Source organism: Eretmochelys imbricata, chromosome 2 (genome assembly GCF_965152235.1).
Source record: "Eretmochelys imbricata isolate rEreImb1 chromosome 2, rEreImb1.hap1, whole genome shotgun sequence".
Classification (NCBI taxonomy): domain Eukaryota; kingdom Metazoa; phylum Chordata; order Testudines; family Cheloniidae; genus Eretmochelys; species Eretmochelys imbricata.
Window position 1 is genome coordinate 39,558,598 of NC_135573.1, and position 25,415 is coordinate 39,584,012.

Sequence of the window (25,415 nt, forward strand, 5' to 3'; positions counted from 1 at the left end):
TACCTCTGTTGGAGCAATGTTAATGTCAAGTTGATCAGATTCACGTTTCATCAAATCTGGTGCTGTGGTGGGGCTGAGTCTACTGAGCACTTCTTTGAAATGCTTTGAGTATCTATTTTTCTGTTCTACCTCAGTTGTAAGCATTTTTTCATCTTTGCTTTTTACTGGTCATGTCCTGTTTTGAAATTTTCACACAGATTTTTAGTCACTTGGTAAACAGCTCTGTGGTTTCCTATCACAGCAGCAGCTTCAGCTGCTAGCTCTGCAACATAAGCCCATCTGCTGCACACTGATGTGGCTGCTGGTCCCAAGCCCAGGTAAAGTGGGGAGGACTGAACACAAGGCTAACAATTTGGCTTTGTAGAAACATCTTACTGGCTACAGAAATGGAACCAGGCTACCACTCTGTTAAAAATTAACTCTGCCGACCCCTAATGCTGCATGACAACCCAAAAACTTTGATGCTAGCACAAGAAAACACTTCAGAGTTGGTTACTGGAACATGAGAACAATGTTTCAAATATCACAGATCTCGGCGATCATGAGGGAGATGGACAACTATAAACTTGAAATCCTGGGTATCAATGAGAGCAGATTGATAGGTGCAGATAACAAGCACTTAAAGCAAAAGAAGAAACATCTCATTTACTCAGGTTGTAGTGACAACAAATCTTCAGAGGGAGTAGTGCTCATTATAACAAATTCTGCAGAAAAATCACTCATCAACTGGGAACCTAGTAACCCATGCATCATTTTTGCCAGATTCCAAACCACATGCCTAAAGATGTCAATCATATAGTGCTGACAGAAGTACATAGCAATGAGGACAACGATAAGTTCTACATGGAATATACACCAGTGTAAATGAAGGCAGAATTTGGCCCCGTGTATTTTATAAGGATTACTACACTTTTTAAATGGATAGAATCAATTAGTTGGCTTGTGTCTTTTTATAATAACTGAAGCACGATATGATGGCACAGAAATGAACAGATTGTCATGTCTGTTGACAATCAGTAACAGCACACTACAACATAAGGATAGACATTTGTTAACGACCACAAACTACTCCAGCATTTAAGTTTTTGTTAAAGACAGAAAACAAAGTGGTGGCTAATATATTTTCCATAACTAAGTGGAATTGAAAGTACTGCATTGTACTTTATTTAAACATAAGACTTCTTAACATGCCAGAATGAGATTATGTAAGTAGTCCCATTAACAATATACATCAAGACAATCATTAAAATTCTACTGTAAATGCATCTCCTTCACCCAGTTTAGCAAGAGCACTGTCTGAAAGAGCATGGACCTCAATATTAATAGCAAAACAAGTGGCAAATAAAATGTGTTTTAGAAATGAAAAACCTGATGATTTTTAATTACATAAATTGTAAATTAAATGAACATTTTAAAACGAACTGTTTAAGTCTGAAAAGTGTGATGCCGCTAAAAATGCTTGTGTGTTATGTGGGGATGGAAAGACGAAATGGCTAGATTCAATTAAAAAGAGAACGTACCTGTTACAGTTTTTGTTTTGACAGGGCTGCTGGCATACTCAGAAGCTTGATTTGACTGCTGCTTTGCCAAAGGCGTGCTTCCAACCGACACCTCATCCTCTTTTTTTCTTGTTAGTGGCATACCAAGAGGAAGAGTTCCTACAGGCTGCTAGAAACAGGAAAAAAGCAAGTTCTACATGGTGACTAATTCAGAGACAATGAACATATACGATAGAACATTACATCATCATAGAAAGTATATCATAAACTGTTACTTCCCCCCAAAAATCTCCTAGAAAAATAACTTGAAATTATAATTCAAGCACATATAATATAAAAAATTTGCAGACTGAACTCCTTCAGTATGTATGAAATAGATTAAAATCCTGAAATGTTTTTAGAGACAGATTTCTGCATGCAACTCTTTCTTTGTTCCTGAAAATGCTCTGAAATATAAAAACGTCAAAAACAATAAAATTGTAATATTTTATCTGTAAACTAACCAAAACTTAAATAATACATTTGGACAAATGACAATGACCAAAGAAAGACTGAAGTCTGGATGTTTGAGGTTCCCAGAAACTGAAGGATGTTGGTGTGAGATATGAATTCTAAGACATTTTAATAAATAATAATAAATTGTACAGTCCTTTATTTACAAAGCAATTTACAAACTTTGACTAATTAAGCCTCAAAATGTTGGATGAAGTAAACATTATTATTATTTACATAATGCCATGTGTATACCAGGTGCTTTACAGCAAAAAAAAAAAAAAAAAAAAAAAAAAAGGATGAAATCTATAACTTAAATACGAAGGACCACCTTCTTACAGTTACGAATGTTGAATAATATCTTATTTCTTGGGCAGTCGAGTAAAATCAATGAAGCTACACATGAAGTAAGATATTGCTTAATATGAATAAGGGTATTAGAATCCACTCCTAAAGTAAGTGTTAGTTTCCCATTTTATGGAGTGCAGAAACAGGTCCAGAGAGATTAAATGATTTACCCACGGCCAAACAGTGAGTCAGTGTCAGTGCTGAGATTAGAAAACAGAGTACCTGGCTCTAAGTTATGTCTTCAAGCCATCAAGACACATTTTCTTTTTAATGTACGTTATTCAAAAAATCAAAATGACAGGACTGTAGGTCATTGCTACAAAATTGATCATTAGGCTCTTTAAGTAAACAGCCCGTCAAATTGTCTTAGAAGCTACACCACAGCTGGCAACAGTCACTGGGAAATAGGAGATTTTTCTTCTCAATGCCTGACCATTAGTAGGAGAGAACTACGACACACTCCCAATGCTGATTTTGCTTTTTTCATTATTTACAGATGATACAGTTTCTCTGAAGACCAGACAGCAAGGTTACACATACTTTAATCAAGTTTTTTGTTGTTGTTTAAATGTGTTGGTATCAGAGTGATAATGTAATTCCTATAGCTGAGGATAAAGAAACCTCACATGTTGCATGAGGAATCTTTGTGGGGAACAGTTTGTGTGAGGCAGGGGTTATGTGCTTGTAAATTTCCCACAGTGGAAAACAGATTATTGAATTAAGCAATGTGCATACACACAAAATATCGTCCATGGATGAGTGACTGCTAAACACCTTTAATTATGCTTAGGAACTCCACTAGGAAAATAAGTTAGTGCAAGAAAAACAAACGACTCACCAGAAAAATCCAGCATCTACTGAGGAAGTAGCATGCTTTAATTATACCCCAAAGAAACCAACCTGAATGCACCTACAGTGGGATGTGAGACAGAAAAGAGCAGCCCCACTGCTGTAGACAAATAGAAGACCCCAGGATATGCCAATCAGACACCAGCCACGCACCAGAAAGCCCTAAAAGTCACTCCCCCAGCAACGTAAAAGGAATTTTCAGTCAGCATTGAAAAAGCAAGACAAGGGTTATGCCATAAAGTTATTTTCCATACGGAAAGGTAGGTCATAGGAAAATTTGTAAAACACACTTTTGTCAAGACACTTTTAGTAATACTGCATTTCTCTTTTGAAAATTTAGCCATTTATCCTTTTATGACTATTTTATATGGCAAAAATGATTGCACCTTTCCTACTGCCTACTGCTGAGAATCTTTTCCTTCTACAATTTGGCATTTCTGGATATGACATGGCAAAGAGTGCTGGCATGCCAAATTAAAGCAGTGTCTTGGAAAATATGACCAGAGACTATGAGGCACGATGAAAGTACAGGCTGGGAACAGACTGGCTAAGCAGCAGTTCTGCAGAAAAGGACCTGGGGATTACAGTGGATGAGAAGCTGGATATGAGTCAGCAGTGTGCTCTTGTTGCCAAGAAGGCTAACGGCATATTGGGCTGCATTGGTAGGAGCATTGCCAGCAGACCGAGGGAAGTGATTATTCCCCTCTATTCGGCACTGGTGAGGCCACATCTGGAGTACTGCATCCAGTTTTGGGCTCCCCACTACAGAAAGGATGTGGACAAATTGTAGAGTCCAGCAGAGGGCAATGAAAATGATTAGGGGGTTGGGGCACATGACTTACAAGGAGAGGCTGAGGAAACTGGGATTGTTTAGCCTGTAGAAGAGAAGAGTGAGAGGGGGATTTGATAGCAGCCTTCAACTACGTGAAGGGGGGTTCCAAAGAGGATGGAGCTTGGCTGTTCTCAGTGGTGGAAGATGACAGAACAAGGAGCAATAGTCTCAAGTTGCAGTGGGAGAGGTCTAGGTTGGATATTAGGAAAGACTATTTCACCAGGAGGGTGGTGAAGCACTCGAATGGGTTACCTAGGGAGGTGGTGGAATCTCCATCCTTAGAGGTTTTTAAGGCCCGCCTTGACAAAGCCCTGGATGGGATGACTGAGTTGGGGTTGGTCCTGCTTTGAGCAGGGGGTTGGACTAGATGTCCTCCTGAGGTCTCTTCCAACCCTAAACTTCTATGATTCTATGAAAGTGGTATGATGGAAAAAATTGTCTTAAGAGACAAAATCTAGTTCTGAACCATTGTTTCAACAACGTAGAAGTATATGTAACACCATTAGACGTGTAGGGAAAAGCATCATGACTATAATAGCAAGAGAAAGATGGAAAACATTATGGCCATATATTGAATGCATGAGTACTGGACAATGAAACAGCTGTTTCATCTTTGCTCTCCAAAATCAAGCCTGATGCTGTTGATGATGCCCAATACAGTCTTGTCAGTTTTTTGGCAAAAAACTGCTGGTTATAAGTATGCAGTAGTTGAAAGATCAATGTTGAACTGAATAAAAAGGGTTTGTCAAGATATTGGGGTTTAGCCACAAACTGACATGGAAATTGTGGCTTGGGAAATAGCAGATGACAACAGTACCACAGCTGTATCAGACGATGAATCTGATGGGAAAGGTAATGATGCACTCAGGTGTTACCATCAGCATTTTATCACATCAAAAATTTAGAGATAAACTCTACTGCACATTTGTTGCTAAACCTAATTGAGAACCAACCTTTTGATTACTAGTAGGTCTTGTTATAGTAAGGGTAAACATACAAAAGACTTAATATAGCTATGAAAAATTATAGCAGCTTTTTACACAAAGCTGTACCACACTAGGGAACACTGCAACAAGAGGCAGTGTACTGAAACAGGACAGATGGCAGAACACCTTGTATGTTACACAGGGAGAAAAAAACCTAATACCACACCAATTTTTCTGCTGATCTTTAAAAAATTTGTCTGGAAATAAATGAACTAAAGTTCAGGGAACCTGAAGTGTATTTATGCTCAGTGAACTAATGTCATAAAAATGTTTATAGCCTTATTGAATAAGAGAGTTATATTGATGTAATTATAATTATTTTTGATTAATTTTAAATCGTATTTGCCTCCCCTCTAGCTTTTCCTGCTTTTGTCCTGGTTGTAGTAAGATTTCCCTTCCCCAGTCAGTGACGTAATATATAATACTGCTGCACTTTCCTGAAACTACACATGTTACGTTGGTTGGAGTACACACTTGCAGAAGTTGCACAAAGCCTGGAGAAAAGCACATGAAGTCCCATACAGCTAGCTTATGGGGAATAAGGGACAACTGTCTGTAGACCACCACCTACGCGGCCAGAGCAGCGATCCTTACAAAGGGCTTCTTAGGGAACTGCTGATGTTATCAGTAGGTATGGGACAGAGAGGGAATTATTCTTGCAAATAGGAAAAAGAGAAGAAGGTGAAAGAAAAGAAAAAGGGGTATAAATGATCCAAGACTGAACTTTTTTTCAGTAAGCCTTTCACATGTTTTAATAAGGAGGTAACTGCATTTCTTTGGGACAGTGAAGATCACAAAACCATTCTCAGTTAAGGGGTTTGGTTGTGACATGTATTAATCCAGAGTCCGATGACCATTAGAAAACATTACATAAATCTCTTTGATAAAGCTTTTCCATCTTAGCCAGAATGATATTCACATCAGACATCCCCTCTCTATCTCATCCAATAAACTACCAATAAACTACCCCAAGCAGAACTTTTTATAACACAAAAAGAGAGAAAAACCATAGACTCCACAAAGTCCACTGGAAACTTCATTATTGCTAATCTAATTAACCTGGAAGGATCTCAGATACTACAGCAAAAATTTCTCTAAGCGTATTTAATAGCTATTGAAACTATAAAAATGGTGCCCATTATACAGTGCTTTTTGAATTGTTTTAAATGCAGAAAAGGTTACTTCTGGTCATAATTTCTCTTATTTCCTCTCCCCTTTGCAGTAAAAGAGAAAATTCCATATGGTCAATTTAATATACAAATTGTTCAGCAATATCTTTCTAAAATTTTTAATATCATGAATAATTCCTATCTTTTACACCAATGACTTCAGCTAGCTCAACTGGGAACACTAAGGAGGAAGTTCTAAGAAAAATAACTGTCAAGACTAAAATATGTGCAATGCTCGTTTTAGTTTTCAAGACCAATCATCTGTTCGTGACAGGAAAAAAGTAGCTAGCAGTAAGCATCACTTAAATCTAAATGAGCACATGGAGAATTTTAAAGAACTCTTCTGGAAAATCAAAACAGGGCATATATAATAGATTAGATTTAAAGGTTTGTTTTATCTACTTAAAAAATCATACTTCACTTTACATTTTTTTAACATCACATTGTTATAAGTAACTCCTAATGTTTTAATAACCAAAAGAGATTTGAGAAAAAAAAAACAAGTTCTCTATCTTTTCCAGTGTCTTAACTTTGTGTATTAGATAGTACTTTGGGCATATTCAGCTCCCCTGCATCTCCTCCAGAAATCATCTCCCATTTTTGTTTGTATAGGTTTGTCACATAGCCAGAAGGGAAACAAAATTTAAAAAAGAAAAAGGTGATTTGCAAAATTCATTGACTTCAATGGGACTCCATGCAGGAATAAATACATGCTCATAAGTAACTGCTTCCAGGTTGAGAGTCTATGATTGGAAAGACTTAAAAGATTAATTATAGAGATAAGACTTTCATACAACATTGTCATAAAAGAAAAATAAGTGCACCAAAGGCTGTTCTAATTTTTGTAATGGTTTTGCAGTCACATCACTAAGTAAAATCCAGCTGCAAGGACACTGCTAACTTGAAAGCCACCCAGTTTAAAAAAACTGAGATGAACATTATAATCGTGAGACTGAGTGCAGTTCAAGTTGACTGTATTCTTGTAATTGGACTTTACTTACTCATGAGGATTCACATATTTCCTCAGGAAGCCACACGGAAGTCAGTGAGAGTTCCTATGGGATAATTATATATTATGATGTATTCATTCTGACAAATAATATGCTTTTGGCCCTCACTCCAGCCTTCACATATATTGGGGAGCAAAGTGGGGGGAGAAAAGAAAAAGAACATAAAGCTCTGTAGTCTAGTGTTAGGCACACTAAACAGCAAGCCAAGAGCCCATGAGTTCCACTCCTTTCTCTTGCACTGAATGCTCTTAATATTTCTGTGCCTTTCACAACCCATACTATGAGCCAGGCTTTCATACCTTGTTTGGGGTAACTATCATTCACCATTTTACAGATAATTGAATAGAAACCAGGAATAGAGCTATAACAGAGCCAAGACTCATTGACTTTGCAACATCTTTCTGCATCACCTTCTAGCAGCTACACATACAGAAGTTTCTGACTGTGAGTATTTCTGTGCAAAGAGATTTGTCTCTTTACCTCAAGTGGAAGAGGCCACTTTTACATTCAGAGGTACTGGATTCAGTACACACAAATGACCCAAACAGGACATTGTTACATTTATCGATGCTGTCTGTAACCACTGGATCAGAATCCATTCGCACAGCCACAAATAGAAACCAGAAATATTGATGCCCAGCATTGCACTGCTGTCTCACAAATACTTGTGCAACCCACTGGCAATGAGAGTGCTATAGCACTCTGCATAAGCTGGTTCACAAAGGGAACAACAACATATATCTCCCCCATTACTCTTACAGCTGTAGTGTAAGGGATCTGTACAGTAGGTCTGAAGGTTGTGGGTTCAAAACCTGATGATGATTCATGTGAATATGACAAATTTTGTGTGTATGTGTAAGTAAAAATTAGTGGACGTAAGAGCAATTGTTAGAAAAATTTTATATTGCGAAAATTGTATTTATTAAAATGAATATGAATCTTGGTTTAATAATTTGTTTTATTGTTGCTTTTGTATTATTTGTATTTGTTTAATAGGAGCTGTCCTTTTAAGAATAGGGTATGGAAGATGTAGAGCGTGTTTTAGACTGATAGCAATGTGTGGATGATTTTAGCAGTGTGTCCAGAGAGTGGAAGCCCTACCTACATATGGTCCAAAAATGATTTAATAAAGTTATCTTTTCAGAAAGCAAACATAATTATCAAAGTATAACATTAACGGAGATTGGATGCCTCAGAACATTGCTTTGGAGCTATGGAGCCTTTCACCTGTAGTAATCTGGAAGCGTGTGTAATTCTGTAGGCAAGTTAATGACAGAAAGATAGGAGTGGTGACTTTTGATTTGTAAAAATCTACAGAATAATAATTTCAATAGTGTCACTGTTTGCAGTGCGGTAGATGAGACTTCCTGCCCTTGGCTTCCTGCTCCAAGTCCTCCAGTTGGTGGAAATTTTGATAATATTGTCGGAAACGGGACAAGTTGAATATCATTCAAAAGCCCTTCTCCCACAAACACAATGGTACCAAACACGACAAACCTAGAACAATTATGTAGCTATATATTCAAGAGAATGCTTAAAAAAAAACTTTTTAAAATTATACTTTAAGAAATTCTTGTCAAACATGCAGCCCTCACAAAGATAAATTGTGGCCCTCAGTTGACAGTACTGTGTTATCAGTTCAGTCTCAGAAAATTATACCTCCTTAATTTCTTTAATGTTACAAATTACTATAAAAGGAAGGAATGCATCAAGTTGATTTGGCATCATTGGCAAAAAAAAAGAAGTGTTTCAGTGGTATTGATTATCAACTTTATTTACTATGCGTAGAGTTGTACTGAGGCACTGATGAAGACACCAGCATCGTGCCAGAAATTACTGGAATCCATCCACAAACGGTATGCACATAGTTACATAACATATATTACATAACGTAATTATAATGCCAAAATAATTTATTACAACCTTCTCGTTTTAACTCTCATCTTGATCATTTTTAGGAATCAATGGAAAGACAAAGAGTAGCTGAATCTTTGAAGAATACTACTGTGGAAGTCCTGGTTAAATACTTGGTAGCACCTTACAGGCTATAAGAAATGCATGAATAAACTGAATTTGGCGAGGTTGGAGAAGATGTACATAGAGCATCAGGAAAAAGTTCAAGATGCGAAGACAACTGCCAGTTGTGGGCGAGAATCACCTTATCCTAGGTCCCCTGGCATGCGTTTCGAGAAGAATACCTGCTTCTTTTGCAGTTGTCCAGAAGCCCAAAAGTATCCATTAAGCACAGTTTTGACGCATAAGACAGACTTGAAACTGTATGAAGCAGTCATTCTTAGCAAGAATCTTGCATGGAAAATAAAGGTAAGTGAGTGCATTGACCCAAAAGATGCCCATGCATACGATATTGTGTGTCACATCAAGTGCTACACCTATAACATATATATTGTGTCAAAAGGTAAAAGCAACAGAAACCAATACTGATGTTACCACTGTAAACTGTGCAACTCATCTGGAGTTCATAAACTGCATCACAGAGGGCTCAAATGGATGGAAAAGTGGTGGCGATGAGTGACGCAAATGCTAAGTACAGATAAATATGTGCTTTGAATGGGATTGAAGAGGAACAAATGCTTAGCAGAAAAGCTCTGAAAGCACTTTTTGAAGATGAACTGTGGGATGTGGATGTAGTTTTTAGCAATCCTATCCACAGAAATGAATCACAGCGCATATACTTACAAGCTGCAAAAGACGTGGCGCTATCCAAAGAGCTGATGTCAACAGTAATATGAAGACTGTTTCCAGATGCTAAATGTTTACGGAAAAGCATTGTGTCCTGCAGTATGTGGAAGTTTCAGGGATCCACAGTTCACACCAAATCTGAAAAAATAATACCGAGTGACCTGTTTTTCTTTTTTTAAATGGTGCATCTGTGATCACAGTGACTTCAGCACCAGCAAGCATGACAGTAAGCAACTGGAACACAAGGCTGCCATTTTATCACAAAGCCTTATGTTCGAGTGCTTGAGTGAAAGGCAGGTTTTCAACACACGCATGACAACTGTGAGGCATATGCACAATCTACCACTACAAATGGCTGTTGGTTTAACAATTCATTCCAAAACCTGTAGCAAATTCCTTGTGCAACTTATGCACAGCATTTCCTTCTCCAGTGACTACAACAAAGTACTCTGCCTGGAGACTGCAATAGCAAGCAATGTTCTTAGCTGCATGGAACTGAATGAAGGGTTGTACATTCCCCAGTTCTCGTCAAGGGAAGGTCTATATTTTTGTGCTGCCAATAACTTAGACTTCCTTGCAGATACAGCAGATGGCACAGGTACTCTTCATGCTACTGTTATGGTCTGCTACCAGGAGCATATTAATGGAGACTAGTCCCAGCCTCAGGTGTTGTCTGGATCAGCAAAGAACTGTTCCTTGAAAGCGCTTCCTGACTTCATGACACACATACTTTCCTACCATGTCCAAAAATTCTGAAGCCAAAAACCCAATTTTCAATAAAATATTGGTTTAATTGACTAATGCACTCCAGAGGTGAAAAATAATTGAGTATGGCTTCAGATGAAGAGGGAGAAGATGTACTCTCAAATGATCTGGATATCTAGGACATATCATACCACATCTTTTCAGGGAAAAAATACATTTCAACATGGTCAGCTGCCAGAGCAAATGACCCGTGTATACATCCTGCCAGTCATAACTGCTAGCCCTAATGATCACCCCCAAAGAAAACTTGCCACCGTCCAGAGGTGCATTTACAGGTGCTATCAAGAAGAGGATTATCAAGCAATGGAATGAGTGGGATGATCGAGTGCATTCAAGTCGATTCTCCTCTATCGGGCATGGATGGGTCATGCAGGATGGACTGATGTGAAATACCATGCACTGCCAAATCAATCCATTAGTTAATCAATTGCTTGTATGCAAAGACCAGGTGCTCACCACCCTGCAAATGTTTGCCCAGCAGCCTGCATTGTATTGATATGTGCAAGTGTGGCACAGACAAGAATCACTGTGACATGTCTAGCAGTGATGCCCTAAATGGAGATGACGCTGATGATGACTTAGATGAACAAATGTTTTAAGTCCTACATGTCAAGGCTAACTTCCCTTCGATTACCAAAAATAAATTTCCTTTTTATGCAAGCAATGCATTCCTGTGTTAAAATATAATTTAAAACATTGATTTTTAAACTTTTTTTTCATATAAGCTACACAATTGTTCTAGGTCTGTCATGTTTGGTACCATTGTGTTCATAGGAGAAAGGGCTTTCAAATGAGATCCAACTCATCCCTTTTCTGACACTTTATTATCAAAATTTCCACAAACAGTGGAGCTGAATTTGGGAGCCAGAACAGGGGTCAGGGAGACAGCAAATCTCACCCTGCCATGGTGCAGAGGGTGATACCTCTGAAATTATGATTCTGTAGGTTTTCACTAATGAAATGACACCTTCCTTACCTTTACATCACGACCTTGCCCACAAAATGAGATTTTACTATATTATGCTCCCAGATTATAGGTCACTAATTTGAATCCCGCCCATCTCTGGAGGTGGGAAAAGTTGTTCCCATCTAATGGATGTTTGATAGCCCCCAAATAAATTGAATTTGGCAAGTCCCAGTTCCATCAAAAACTTTGCACTAGATTGTAAGATATTCATGGCAGGGATTTATCCCTTACTATATTTTTGAACAGTGCCTAGCAAAACGATGACCCAGTCTCCTTTCCCAAAGTCCCTGCCCCAACTCCATCCCCTCCCTGCCCCTATTCCTCCCCCTTCCCCAAATCCCTGCCTCGGCCCCACCTCTTCTCCGCCTCCTACCCTGAGTGTGCTGTGTCCCCACTCTTCCCCCCTCCCTCCTGGAAAGTCCTAAGCGCAGCCAAACAGCTGTTTGGTGGTGGGAAGTGCTGGGAGGTAGGTGGAGGAACGGGGACGCGGCACGCTCGGGGGAAGGGGGAGAAGCTTGGCTGCCGGTGGAGTTGGCACCTATGGCTGGCCGCAGGAAATAACTCCATGGGCCGCATGCGGCCTGTGTGTTTGAGACCCCTGGTCTACACAGACAATAGAAAGGTGAGAGGGAGCAGAGACACAGAGATGAAGTGACTTGTCAAAAGCCATACAGCAACTCAGTGGCAGACCTGGGAATGGAAACCAGATCTCCAACTCTCCATGCAGCACCCAGGCTATCCACTACACCATGATGCCTCCAAAGTCTTTTATTAAATTAAAAACAAAAACAACCCACACAACCTGTTAACAGAACATTGAGTGGCAAAGTCAAGCGTCCAGAAGTCAGGACATGTGACAAATTAGGTTGCTTGTTCACCCTTAATTTGGCTCCTGTGTGTAATGTTTATGCAGGCATTAATTGCCTTAACCAACAGAATATTCTCTCTCTTCCTGTCTCAATCTCTATACACTTTCCAAATGTTTAGAGCAAGTGAGACAAGAATACTACAGAGCACTGTATTCCCTGAATACTTCCCATCCTGTGCACTGAGTGCAGCTGAGGTACCGTGGGAAAAAGAAGGTGCTTGTGTAATTAAAGATTGCACAGGCAAACTTAATTCTGTCATTTCCTAAGTTTTCAGTGCTTAACTTTGCAACCTTAATAATATTTTTCATCAGTGAAATATCCTAGGGATTATTGTTTTGTTTATTTTTTAAAGAAAAAGATTAAAATAAATTCTATAATCATAGATTATCAGGGACCTCAGGAGGTCATCTAGTCCAACCCCCTGCTCAAAGCAGGACCAATCCCCCAATTTTTGCCCCACATCCCTAAATGGCCCCCTCAAGGATTGAACTCACAACCCTCGGTTTAGCAGGCCAATGCTCAAACCACTGAGCCATCCCTCCCCCCGGCTTCTCATTGTGCACCATCATCATGTTTGAACCATTAAGCTCAAGCATTGCAGCACAGATTTCTCTCACTTGAGCTAATGGATTAAATTACATTAGCTGGCAGAAGCAGAAGGTTATTATTCCAGAGAGGAGATGGAAGACTGAGGCCATATGTGCTGGATTCAGGAGATGATTGGTGGAACCTCCTGGCTCAGCTCTTTCACTCTCACAAGGAAGTAGGGGATGCTCCTGTCTGACATAGTACCACTGGGCATTGGGCAATGTGCTCAACTCAGAAGATTGCCCGGAAAAGCCTTGATTAGCTCTCTCTTCCCCCTCCTTGGAGGTGGGGGAAGTTACTGCCCTAAATGATGCCCCCAGATGGGAAGGCGAGCCACTGGGGTCATGTGTTAGGTAGGGTGTCGAGGGAAGCTGAGGCTGGATCCCCTTCTCTGCCCCGAGATGCTGTCTGCTCCCAGGTTTCCCAGTTCATTGTGTATTGTCACTGATGGTGCTTTGACAGTGATATGGGCCTGGATTTAGATTAGAATGTTAAAGTTCAGTTATTATGTTGGCAGGCTGAAACCATTTTGTGGACAATGCAAATGATAGAAGGGAAATGGTAATTTTTAAATTGGCTAAACCCAACACAATTTCATGGGACAAAGAAAAGGCACTTCTCTGGCCCTAGGCTTTCTCCCTGCTGAATTTCAAAGGCATACTTGAAACAATGAAGAAGTTAGCACTGCTCAAAAAAGGTCATGAGAATTTTTTATAGTGAAAAGTGTTAGACAACCTAAATATAGCAGTCACTACCAGCTACCCCAATAATTAAAAAATACAACCTCTCTCTTCAATACATGACCAGTGGCAGACTTCTATTATATGAAGATTGCTTTGAATGTCTAAGTTTTCTTCGTAATTAAAAATATTTCGGAAGATGATAGTTTGACTAACATCAGAAAGCAGGTCTGATTTTATGGTTTATATAAAGTACTGTACTGAATTAACTACCAATCAGCTAGGTTTTATACTATAGTTTTAGGCTGCTTTGATCCCAGAAACAGAGATAATTGATCACTCCTGACCACCGAGTGCAGTTTTACTAATGCATTAATATTATAGATAACACACATTTTATAATAGATTAATAATAACTCATGGTCTTTAAAATGAGCATTTTTATCACTTCCTTTTCAAAATAATTAAATTGTTAGAATTAGGTTTTTGGTTTTTTTTCTAAATGGAGGCTAAAACCCAACAGAAACAAAGCATCTTCAATTTCAGATTGTTTCAGCCATTAATGACATGTTATTTATTTTTCATTATACTACATTGTCAGTATGACTCTGGAACTGATAAAGAACCATGTAAAATCAAAAGCAGGCACAGGAACTATAAAAAAAAGAGACCAAACTCAAAAATAACCGGCCAGAAATATAAAATCTCAAATATTTCCTGGTGTACAAAGAAGTGGAAATATGCCAACTACCTAATTTACTACCTGATACAGAAAATTTATTTAAAAGACAGTTACAACTTTAACCTCAACTATAATAATCTGACATATATTGCAGTATACAGGTCAAGAAAATGCTCAATGAAAGGATAAAACAAAGAATAATGGGCAGACAAGTGATTGTCCTTCCATACTTCACTTTGGAGCTTCAATACAAAAGTTCTTGTTTACATTTCCTCTTATGAAAAAGTTTGTTCCTTATTGTTACTGGCCCAGAAAACTTGTCATATGCGAACACAAAAGTAGAATCATATCATAGAATCATAGAATAACAGGGAAGGGACTTCTGGAGGCCATCTAGTCCAACCCCCTGCCCAGAGCAGGACCAATCCCAACTAAATCGTCCCAGCCAGGGCTTTGTCAAGCCTGATCTTAAAAACTTCTAAGGAAGGGGATTCCACCACCTCCCTAGGTAACGCATTCCAGTGTTTCACCACCCTCCTAGTGAAAAAGTTTTTCCTAATATCCAACCTAAACCTCCCCCACTGCAACTTGAGACCATTACTCCTTGTTCTGTCATCTGCTACCACTGAGAATAGTCTAGATCCATCCTCTTTGGATCCACCTTTCAGGTAGTTAAAAGCAGCTATCAAATCCCCCCTCATTCTTCTTTTCCGTAGACTAAACAATTCCAGTTCCCTCAGCCACTCCTCATAAGTCATGTGTTCCAGTCCCCTAATCATTTTTGTTGCCCTTCGCTGGACTCTCTCCAATTTCTCCACATCCTTCTTGTAGTGTGGGGCCCAAAACTGGACACAGTACTCCAGATGAGGCCTCACCAATGTCGAATAGAGGGGAACGATCACATCCTTCGATCTGCTGGCAATGCCCCTACTTATACACCCCAAAATGCCATTGGCCTTCTTGGCAACAAGCACACACTGTTGACTCATATCCAGCTTCCCGTCCATTGTCACCCCTAGGTCCTTCTCTGCAGAACTGCTGCCTAGCCATTCGGTCCCTAGTCTGTAGTGGTGCATTGGATTCTTCCGTCCTAAGTGCAGGACTCTGCACTTGTCCCTGTTGAACCTCATCAGATTTCTTTTGGCCCAATCCTCCAATTTGTCTAGGTCCCTCTGTATCCTATCCCTACCCTCCAGCGTATCTACCACTCCTCCCAGTTTAGTGTCATCCGCAAACTTGCTGAAGGTGCAATCCACACCATCCTCCAGATCATTAATGAAGGTATTGAACAAAAACGGCCCCAGGACCGACCCTGGGGCATTCCGCTAGATACCGGCTGCCAATTAGACATGGAGCCATTGATCACTACCCGTTGAGCCCGACAATCTAGCCAACTTTCTACCCACCTTGTAGTGCATCCATCCAGCCCATACTTCTTTAACTTGCTGACAAGAATACTGTGGGAGACCATGTCAAAAGCTTTGCTAAAGTCAGGGAACAACACGTCCACTGCTTTTCCTTCATCCACAGAAGCAGTTATCTCGTCATAGAAGGCAATTAGATTAGTCAGGCATGATTTGCCCTTGGTGAATCCATGCTGACTGTTCCTGATCACTTTCCTCTCCTCTAAGTGCTTCAGAATTGATTCCTTGAGGACATGCTCCATGATTTTTCCAGGGACTGAGGTGAGGCTGACTGGCCTGTAGTTCCCAGGATCATCCTTCTTCCCTTTTTTAAAGATGAGCACCATATTAGCCTTTTTCCAATCTTCCGGGACTTCCCCCGAACGCCATGAGTTTTCAAAGATAATGGCCAATGGCTCTGCAATCACATCCGCCAATTCCTTTAGCACTCTCGGATGCAACGCATCCGGCCCCATGGACTTGTGCATGTCCAGTTTTTCTCAATAGTCCCAAATCACTTCTTCCTTCACAGAGGGCTGGCCACCTCCTCCCCATGCTGTGCTGCCCAGTGCAGTAGTCTAGGAGCTGATCTTGTTCGTGAAGATAGAGGCAAAAAAAGCATTGAGTACATTAGCTTTTTCCACATCCTCTGTCACTAGGTTGCCTCCCTCATTTAGTAATGTGCCCACACTTTCTTTGGCTTTCTTCTTATTGCCAACATACCTGAAGAAACCCTTCTTGTTACTCTTAACATCCCTCGCTAACTGCAACTCCAAGTGTGATTTAGCCTTCCTGATTCCATTCCTACATGCCCGAGCAATATTTATGTACTCATCCCTGGGTCATCTGTCCAGTCTTCCACTTCTTGTAAGCCTCTTTTTTGTGTTTAAGATCAGTAAGGATTTCACTGTTAAGCCAAGCTGGTCGTCTGCCATATTTACTATTCTTTCTACACATCGGGATGGTTTGTCCCTGTAACCTCAATAAGGATGCTTTAAAATACAGCCAGCTCTCCTGGACTCCTTTCCCCCTCATGTTATTCTCCCAGAGGATCATGCCCATCAGTTCCCTGAGGGAGTCAAAGTCTGCTTTTCTGAAGTCCAGGGTCCGTATACTGCTGCTTTCCTTTCTTCCTTGTGTCAGGATCCTGAACTCGACCATCTCATGGTCACTGCCCCCCAGGTTCATTTAGTACTTCATTTAAGTAGTTCATTTAAGTAATGGGCATGATGCACAGACTGAAAAACACTGAAGTATCTTTCTGAAGAGTGAATATTAATTATTGTTGTTCATCCTCCATAAAGCTGAAGAAGATTTCCCCCTATATTTCTAGATGTCTTGACTCCTTATCAAGGGGAGCAGAATAAAGCAGTCTGTCATTCTCAAAAATTTCCACTTTTGCTTTTGGTAGCTAGATACCTTAGAATAAGGGAATGTTGCAATGCTGAGGTAATGTCACCTGCCTGTCTAGACAGATAGAAAGACAATGGCCCTCATCGCTGGAGTATCTGAGCACCTTCACAATCACTAATAGGTTTTATCTTCACCGCACCTCTCGGAGGTAGGGAGGTATTATCAAAATTTTACAGATGGGGAACTAAAGCACAGCATATAGATTAAATTACTTGCTCAAGGATACAGCATGGTAATGGTAAAGCTGGGAATTATACTTAGGTCTCCTGATTCCCAGTCCAGTACACTACCCATTAGATCACCCTTTCTACCTCTGTTCCTATTTAAATAAACTAAGTTTAAGGATAGCCACTATACATCTTCAAAGGTATTGACCATTTTTATTATCTCAAGCCTACAAAGGCTTCAAATAATAGGTGAGAGAGAAAAAAGAGAAAGCCTACAAGGCCTGCTAGCAACTAAAAGGATGAAGCAGGCTGGGCCCAGATGTCTTTAGCTGGATCCAACAAATCTCCATCAGTATGTAAGTTTTCTTTCTCTCTATGCAATGCATTATTTGAAACACCTTGAAGATTTTATCCTAAATAGAAGAAAAAAAAATACTGTACTTCTCACTTTTCATTTCAACAGATTTTTAAAGACCCTTACAGACCTTTAAGAGCAATAACAAGATGAGAAATATTTCTTCTGAAAGTTGAGCAAACTGCAAGAATCAGAAATGGAAGATAACATGCATAGGGTGCTATGGACACTGATGAATCTGGAAGAGGTAAAAAAGTTATTCCTTAGTCACCACTCCCGTTCCCTGCCTCCCCAGTATATGTCAGCTTCAGACAATCGCAGGTTTTTACAGCCGTTCTCTTCCCTAAATAATTTTAAAGGAGGATACAGTGTTTAGGCATAAACATACAACCCACACCCTCACCTCCATAACTAACAATGTTGGCAACAATATGAAATTTACAAATCGTGAAACAATTATAAAAACAAAACCCAATAACACTTAGAAATTTGACAAATGTCAAGAGTTTAGAACCTGATGAGCACTTCCTAAAAATGGAGATTTCACATACAGATTCATGTATCTCCTATGTGGCACCTTAGAGACTAACCAATTTATTTGAGCATCAGCTTTCATGAGCTACAGCTCACTTCATCGGATGCATACTGTGGAAAGTGTAGAAGATGTTTTTATACACACAAACCATGAAAAAATGGGTCTTTATCACTACAAAAGGTTTTCTTTCCCCCCACCCTACTCTTCTACTGGTAATAGCTTATCTAAAGTGATTGCTCTCCTTACAATGTGTATGATAATCAAGGTGGGCCATTTCCAGCACAAATCCAGGTTTCCCCTCCCCCACCCCTCCCCCCACAAACCCACTCTCCTGTTGGTAATAGCTTATCTAAAGTGATCACTCTCTTTACAAATCAACTACTACAGGACAGGCCTAACAAAGAAAATAACAGAACGCCACTAGCCGTCACCTTCAGTCCCCAACTAAAACCCCTCCAACGCATTATCAAGGATCTACAATCTATCCTGAAGGATGACCCAACACTCTCACAAATCTTGGGAGACAGGCCAGTCCTTGCCTACAGACAGCCCCCCAACCTGACGCAAATACTCACCAGCAACCACATACCACACAACAGAACCACTAACCCACGAACCTATCCTTGCAACAAAGCCCGTTGCCAATTGTGCCCACATATCTATTCAGGGGACACCATCACAGGGCCTAATAACATCAGCCACACTATCAGAGGCTCGTTCACCTGCACATCTACCAATGTGATATATGCCATCATGTGCCAGCAATGCCCCTCTGCCGTGTACATTGGTCAAACTGGACAGTCTCTACGTAAAAGAATAAATGGACACAAATCAGATGTCAAGAATTATAACATTCAAAACCAGTCGGAGAACACTTCAATCTCTCTGGTCACTCGATTTCTGATCTCAAAGTGACTATCCTTCAACAAAAAAACTTCAAAAACAGACTCCAACGAGAGACTGCTGAATTGGAATTAATTTGCAAATTGGATACAATTAACTTAGGCTTGAATAGAGACTGGGAATGGTTGATTCATTATAAAAAGTAACCTATTTCCCCTTGTTTATTCCTCTCCCCTCCCCCCCCCCCCGACGTTCTTGTTAAATCCTGGATTTGTGCTGGAAATGGCCCACCTTGATTATCATACACATTGTAAGGAGAGTGATCACTTTAGTTAAGCTATTACCAGCAGGAGAGTAGGGTGGGGGGAGAGAAAACCTTTTGTAGTGATAAACACCCATTTTTTCATGGTTTGGGTGTATAAAAACATCTTCTGTATTTTCCAAAGTATGCATCCGATGAAGTGAGCTGTAGCTCATGAAAGCTTATGCTCAAATAAATTGGTTAGTCTATAAGGTGCACAAGTACTCCTTTTCTTTTTGCGAATACAGACTAACACGGCTGTTACTCTGAAATATATCTCCTATGAAAACATCAAAAACCATTTAATGATAAATACCTGATGCCCAAGTATCAAGGTCTGCAGAGGAGATAGAACACCGAAATACAGGTAATACATTTTTTTGTGCCAAGACAATCAGTACCCCTATGCAAACCTAAATTAGGGGTATTAAATAAAGCTTAAACATTATGTGAAACAAACACTGGTGTATAAATTATATATATATATATATATATATATATAACTGTTAGTAATGAAAGGAAACACTTTTTGTTTAAGATAAATACAGACTATCCACTAAAACTTAATAATGCACCTTATCAAATTTGCTTACATATGAGAGAAAGAGAGACAGAGATCAAAATGACATCACGATTACAGGAAATGGAACCCTTGAACACAGAATGGGACTTTGTAATCTTGTTATAAGGAGGTAATGTTAATATTTGGTAGATGGTATATATTAATATTTGGTAGATGGGGTAATAATGAGGGAACAAGGATGATACTACTTTCTGTTTATGCAATTAAAAACTGCTTATATCTTTTTAACCTGTGCCCTGAATTAACTGTCCCAAAATACCAAAAGGCACTTCTGCTCAGCAAAATCAACCAAATAAAATACAAGATAATAAAAACAGGAAACTATAGCTATTTTTTCAAAACACGATAACTTTAAAATACTGCCCGATTTCTACTAAACTTCTCAGAAAACTCTACCCTGCAGTAGGATATGGGATGCAAAATTTCAAAAAGGTTGCTTTCTTGAGGAGGAAAGAGAAGGGGCTTTGAAAATCAGGCTCACTGGTCAAATGGGGATCTATTTTCAACCTTAACAAAGAAATGACTAACCCTGCTCCAAATCTAGTTGAATTTAACTAAATATTTAATATAAATAGAATTTAAAAACTGATAGCATCTGTCACAGAGTCTCACGTATAGTGGAATATTTTAATGAAAAAAATCTTCTAAATTATTTTCTAACAATGTTTCATCAATGATCAAAAAGGTACAGAAAAATATCCTTTGAATTTGCTGCCCTTCATCTGTGGCTTATTGCCAGCCACTACAAAAGTGATGGTAACATAAGTTATTTTAGAGAAGTATAACAAATCTAGAGAACTAAAGATGTGATTATTTTTAATACCCAAATAATGTAAAATATGTGATTTTTATGTAGAACAGATGGCTAGAGTACGATGTATCCTGGTGTATGCTAATTTTTCTTTTGAGCAGTCATAAGGATTATATACAATGCACAAAAATTACATGTTTTTACTAGCTTTCCTCTTCATGCATTACATTTCAGAACACAGAGCCACAAAGGAAACACTAGGGGCTATATTTTCAAAGCTGTGGATGGGGTTTTATATCCATTAAAGTTAGATAGGAGTTATGTGACTAAAACCCCATGCAATTCTTTGAAAATTAACCCAAATGTGTCAAATATTAGACTAATGCTTAGAAGTATTGCTACCTTTAAGCCTGTCTTGATATTTCCATTGTATAAGAGCTACGTATTATTATTATATATTGCTAAGTACATATTATTATATATTACTAAATTCCACCTTTCTAGTGGAAAACTGAGCAATATTTTCCCTACCCACCTTGTTGACCTCTGCATTATGACATCATCAGTCAAGGAAGACTGGACAAAACTTTTGACACCAGACAATCAGTAAAGCACTTTGATTAAATGGAGGGGTTACTACTCAGTAAATAAAGCTACTGCCACCTGGATCAACAATATACCCACCTTATCTGACCTGGAAAACTAGAAAAACTCCTTTTTTTCTTACAGCCGAATGCTATTGCTAAATCTTTCCTGATGTTTTGAACATGTTAGCACTTGATATTTTGCTATGAATATTTTGAAAATATGTATCAGTCAATAAGATATTGAAAATTCAAACTATGTCTCAATTAATCAAATACGCAATAACTACAAATTATTTTTAAAAACAAGGAAAGTCACATTACAAAATAAAAGTTAAAATCTCTCACCAGCTTAGGAATAACCTAAGAGGGTAAGGGATCCTTTCTATCCAGACAACGTGTGGGTGAATCCCTAGCAAAGCCCCATGATAATTATACACTTTAAAAAAAAAAATGTGAAATATTTAGGCCAAGATCTTTTAAAGTAACTAGTGATTTGGGATGGATCACTTGTGATGTCTTAGAGAGGCTTGATTTTTAGAAAATACTGAACCATTCACCCTCTGAAAATCGGTTTCCTTTACAACATATCAGGTTGGATATCCCAAAATCGAGGCACCCAAAAAATGATTATTGCACTTTATTGTGTCAGATCTTTTCTAACCTCTTTGCATAGAGTAAGACCTCTATGGACATTCGGTACTTTACTGCATGGCCTGTAGGGTTTTCTGACAGTGATTGCTGATTACATTTCCTCTTCCAAGAATCACTGCTGCAGCCCCTCACTTCTGTGAAAGGAGTATACATCTTTGAAATTAGTGTGGGTCAGCACAGAGTAATGAGCATTAGAAAAAACAACCTTAATTGGTTTAATTATATAGAATATTGCAAGGGTTTGCACTAATAACATATTGTAGAAAAAGACAAAAAAAACAAACTAGCAACAGGAAATACTTGCTACTCTGATCATCTGTGAAGACCATCAATATCAGTTTTGAAGGCTTTTAGTGTTGCCACCTCTACTGAATTTATACAAGTAATGTGATTTTGGCCCCTTCTGCAGGAGCACTTGCAAATATGTGATAAGCTCCTACAGTCATGTGATTTCAGAGGAAGAGGGATAGAGACTCCCACACAATGCTTTTTAGTATATGAAAAAATGCACTGAGCTCAAGCCAGGAGACCATGAGCTCTAGTCCCAGCTTTTCCACAGACTGCTGATAATATTTCTGTGATCTTTTACCCCAACATGGGATGGGAAAACTCAGAAATCTCAAAAAGTCTCATTGGATGGGAAAACCATCTCCTGCCCAACTTTACTCTTACAGCTGAAGTGAAAGAGGTCTGAACTGTGGAAATGAAGATTGTGTATTCAAACCCAGCTAATGACCTATGGAGGAAATTATATATAATTTCCATTTTATATATAATGTATGTGTACAGGTACATGTGTATATACCCACACCTACTACAGATTTCTGCAACTGATACATGTTTTGGTGAAAGCAGCCATTTACTTTTTAAAAATGTAAACAGCCATCTTATCAATAGAAAACACACTAGTGTGTAAACGTGCATAACTTTCTGACAAATGCATATTGTGGCATGTTTTACTGCTTCTTTATACATCATAATACTAAATACCTTCATAAATGTGCTTTATAATTACTCCTCCAGAAATATTACAAAGATATTTTTACAAAAATAATTAAAAACATTAAAAGAATCCAATTTACAATTATAAACAAAAATGGTTCAGTTTTTCATTTCAGCCAGATGTAGATTTTTCAATTATGGGGCATTACTATTGAAAATCAAAATCCCAGAGCCTTTCATTAGTAGGGGATTATATCACACTACAGCCCAATCACTGATAAGTAGATAACAAGGCTAGAGATGCAGACTGTTCTTCCCCTCCTGAGAGTTTGCAGTTCAGCAAAAGTAGCTTAAAATCAATACCATATTTCACTAGTATCCAATGAAGAAATTCAAAGGCATTATGCAGATTTATGCAGGCATTCAGAAAGTTTGTCATGGATTTTTTTTAACATATTAAATCGAAGTTCACATTGTTCATTTTATTTAAAATGAAAAATGGATAGATGCATGTGGAAATCAAATATGATTATAGGAAGAATCCCCCTTTACCCCTAGAGCACTGACCAGATAGTCACAACAGGAACTACATGGATCCTTACTCAAATATGTAACAGCAGCCACATTTTGGCATGTACATTCACATGCTGAGGAAAAAATACACAAACTTAATACGTTGTTAAACCATTCATTGACAACATCAGACTCCCAAAATTCCATTCTTCCTCCAAAGTTATGCAGAAAGCTTACAAGCAGCGCTATGCTGCTCCTAACTTTCTCTCCACTATTCCATTTCTAGTTTAAGGAGGTCAGAGCAAGAATGATGTATGCAACCTGAATGTGAGCAGGACAGCACAGTTGATCTGTGTGTAGTTGATAAATAAATGACTTCTCAAAATCCTAAATTTTTGGTATTGGTTATCATTATTAATGCACTTCACAATTAAATCATTTGTGAATTTTCAAACTGCATGAAATGAATTACTAACCCAAAGTGGAATTTGCTATAGCACACATTGGCTATGTTTAGTCTATTGTTATTATTAATCATGTTTATTATGGTATCCTCTAGGGACCAACCAAGAATGGGTCCCCATTGTACAGTACCAAGCACAGAGAGTAATAGGCAGTTCCTGGCCCCAAAGACCTCACAATCTAAATAAATAAGACAAACAGGATACAGAAAGGGATATAATTAAGGATAGAATTTAGTCACAGAGGTCATGGAAGTCATAGATTCTGTGACTTTACTGGACCTCTGTGACTTTGTCTTCAGCTGTCAGCGGTGGGGGCAGAGCTGGGGCTGTGAGTCCCTGACCAGTGGCTTTGGTTGGGGCCGGAGCTATCTGGGGCTGGAGACGAGGCTGTGCGCCCTCACCCCACGACTTCAGCCAGAGTAGAGGCTACATGCCATCCCCTGGTCCCCCACGACTTTGGGTGGTGCCAGAGCTGGGGCACTGCACCTCCAACCTGCGGTTTCAGCCAAGCTAGAATTGGGGCTGTGTGCCCCCAACCCGTGGCTTCAGCCAGAGCCAGGCTGTGCACCCTCTTTGCCCCCTAGGCCTTTAGCCGGTGGCAGAGCCAGGGCTGTGTGCTCCCTTGCCCCCAGCAGCTGGGGCTGTGTGATCCCCACCCCCATGTCTTCGTCTGGGACTGGAGCCAGACCTGGAACTGGTTCTGTGTGCCCCCGCCCTGCGGTTTTGGTGAGGCTGAACCTGGGGCTGTGCGCCCCACCTCTGGTGGCTGTGGCAGGGACAGGGCTGTGCCCCCCGGCATGGCCACGGGTTTGGGGCTGTTTCCCCCGCCATGGGGCTCCAGCTGTCATTCCTTCCCTCCTCCCAGCTCTCTCTCTGTCCTCATTATTTTTAGTAAAAGTCACAGACAGGTCACATCTGCCATGAATTTTTGTTTATTGCCCCTGACCTGTCTGTGACTTTTACTAAAAATAACTGTCACAAAATCTTAACCTTAGATATAATACACAATCAGAGTGAACAATATGATGGCAGCAAACATCATGGCAATTCCACAATTATTTATTATTATTATGGTGGGTTTACTTAGGTGTAAGCTGAATGGAAAGAAAAATGGAGAGAGAGAGGACATTGAACGGAAGGGAAAAGAGGTAGATGTGGAGTGAAGTACAGATGAAGAGACTGGGAGGGAGGGGAAGAGAGAGTCAAAACTGTAGTTCTCTACAGCGACTGCAGAAGGAGCCAAACCGTAGAATGTTTGTAGGCCCCAGTTTGGCTCCTTCTGCAGTCGCTCCTCCTGGCTGGACTCTCAGTAAGGAAAGACACAATTATTTCCATGACATTCTCAAAGAAAAATGCATAATTGTGTTAATTTTACACAATACATAGAATAGCATTCTGAACCAAATTATTAGTTGTTTGAGTCACTGAAAACTATTACTCAATCTTACTAATTATTATTTTGGATCTTCTG

The 25,415-nt window shown here is 39.4% G+C and overlaps 1 protein-coding gene across 12 annotated transcripts in view; it reads right to left on the reverse strand.

Moving 5' to 3' along the window:
- VPS13B (vacuolar protein sorting 13 homolog B) overlaps positions 1 to 25,415 on the reverse strand; it is a 931,639-nt gene that overhangs the window by 454,830 nt on the left and 451,394 nt on the right. For 11 of the 12 annotated variants that reach the window (XM_077809935.1, XM_077809942.1, XM_077809948.1 and 8 more), the window contains one exon: positions 1,521 to 1,668. In XM_077809935.1, the coding sequence (XP_077666061.1) occupies positions 1,521 to 1,668 (148 nt within the window). The remainder of the gene's footprint in view (positions 1 to 1,520; positions 1,669 to 25,415) is intronic. The other variant, XM_077809940.1, reaches the window with a different exon arrangement.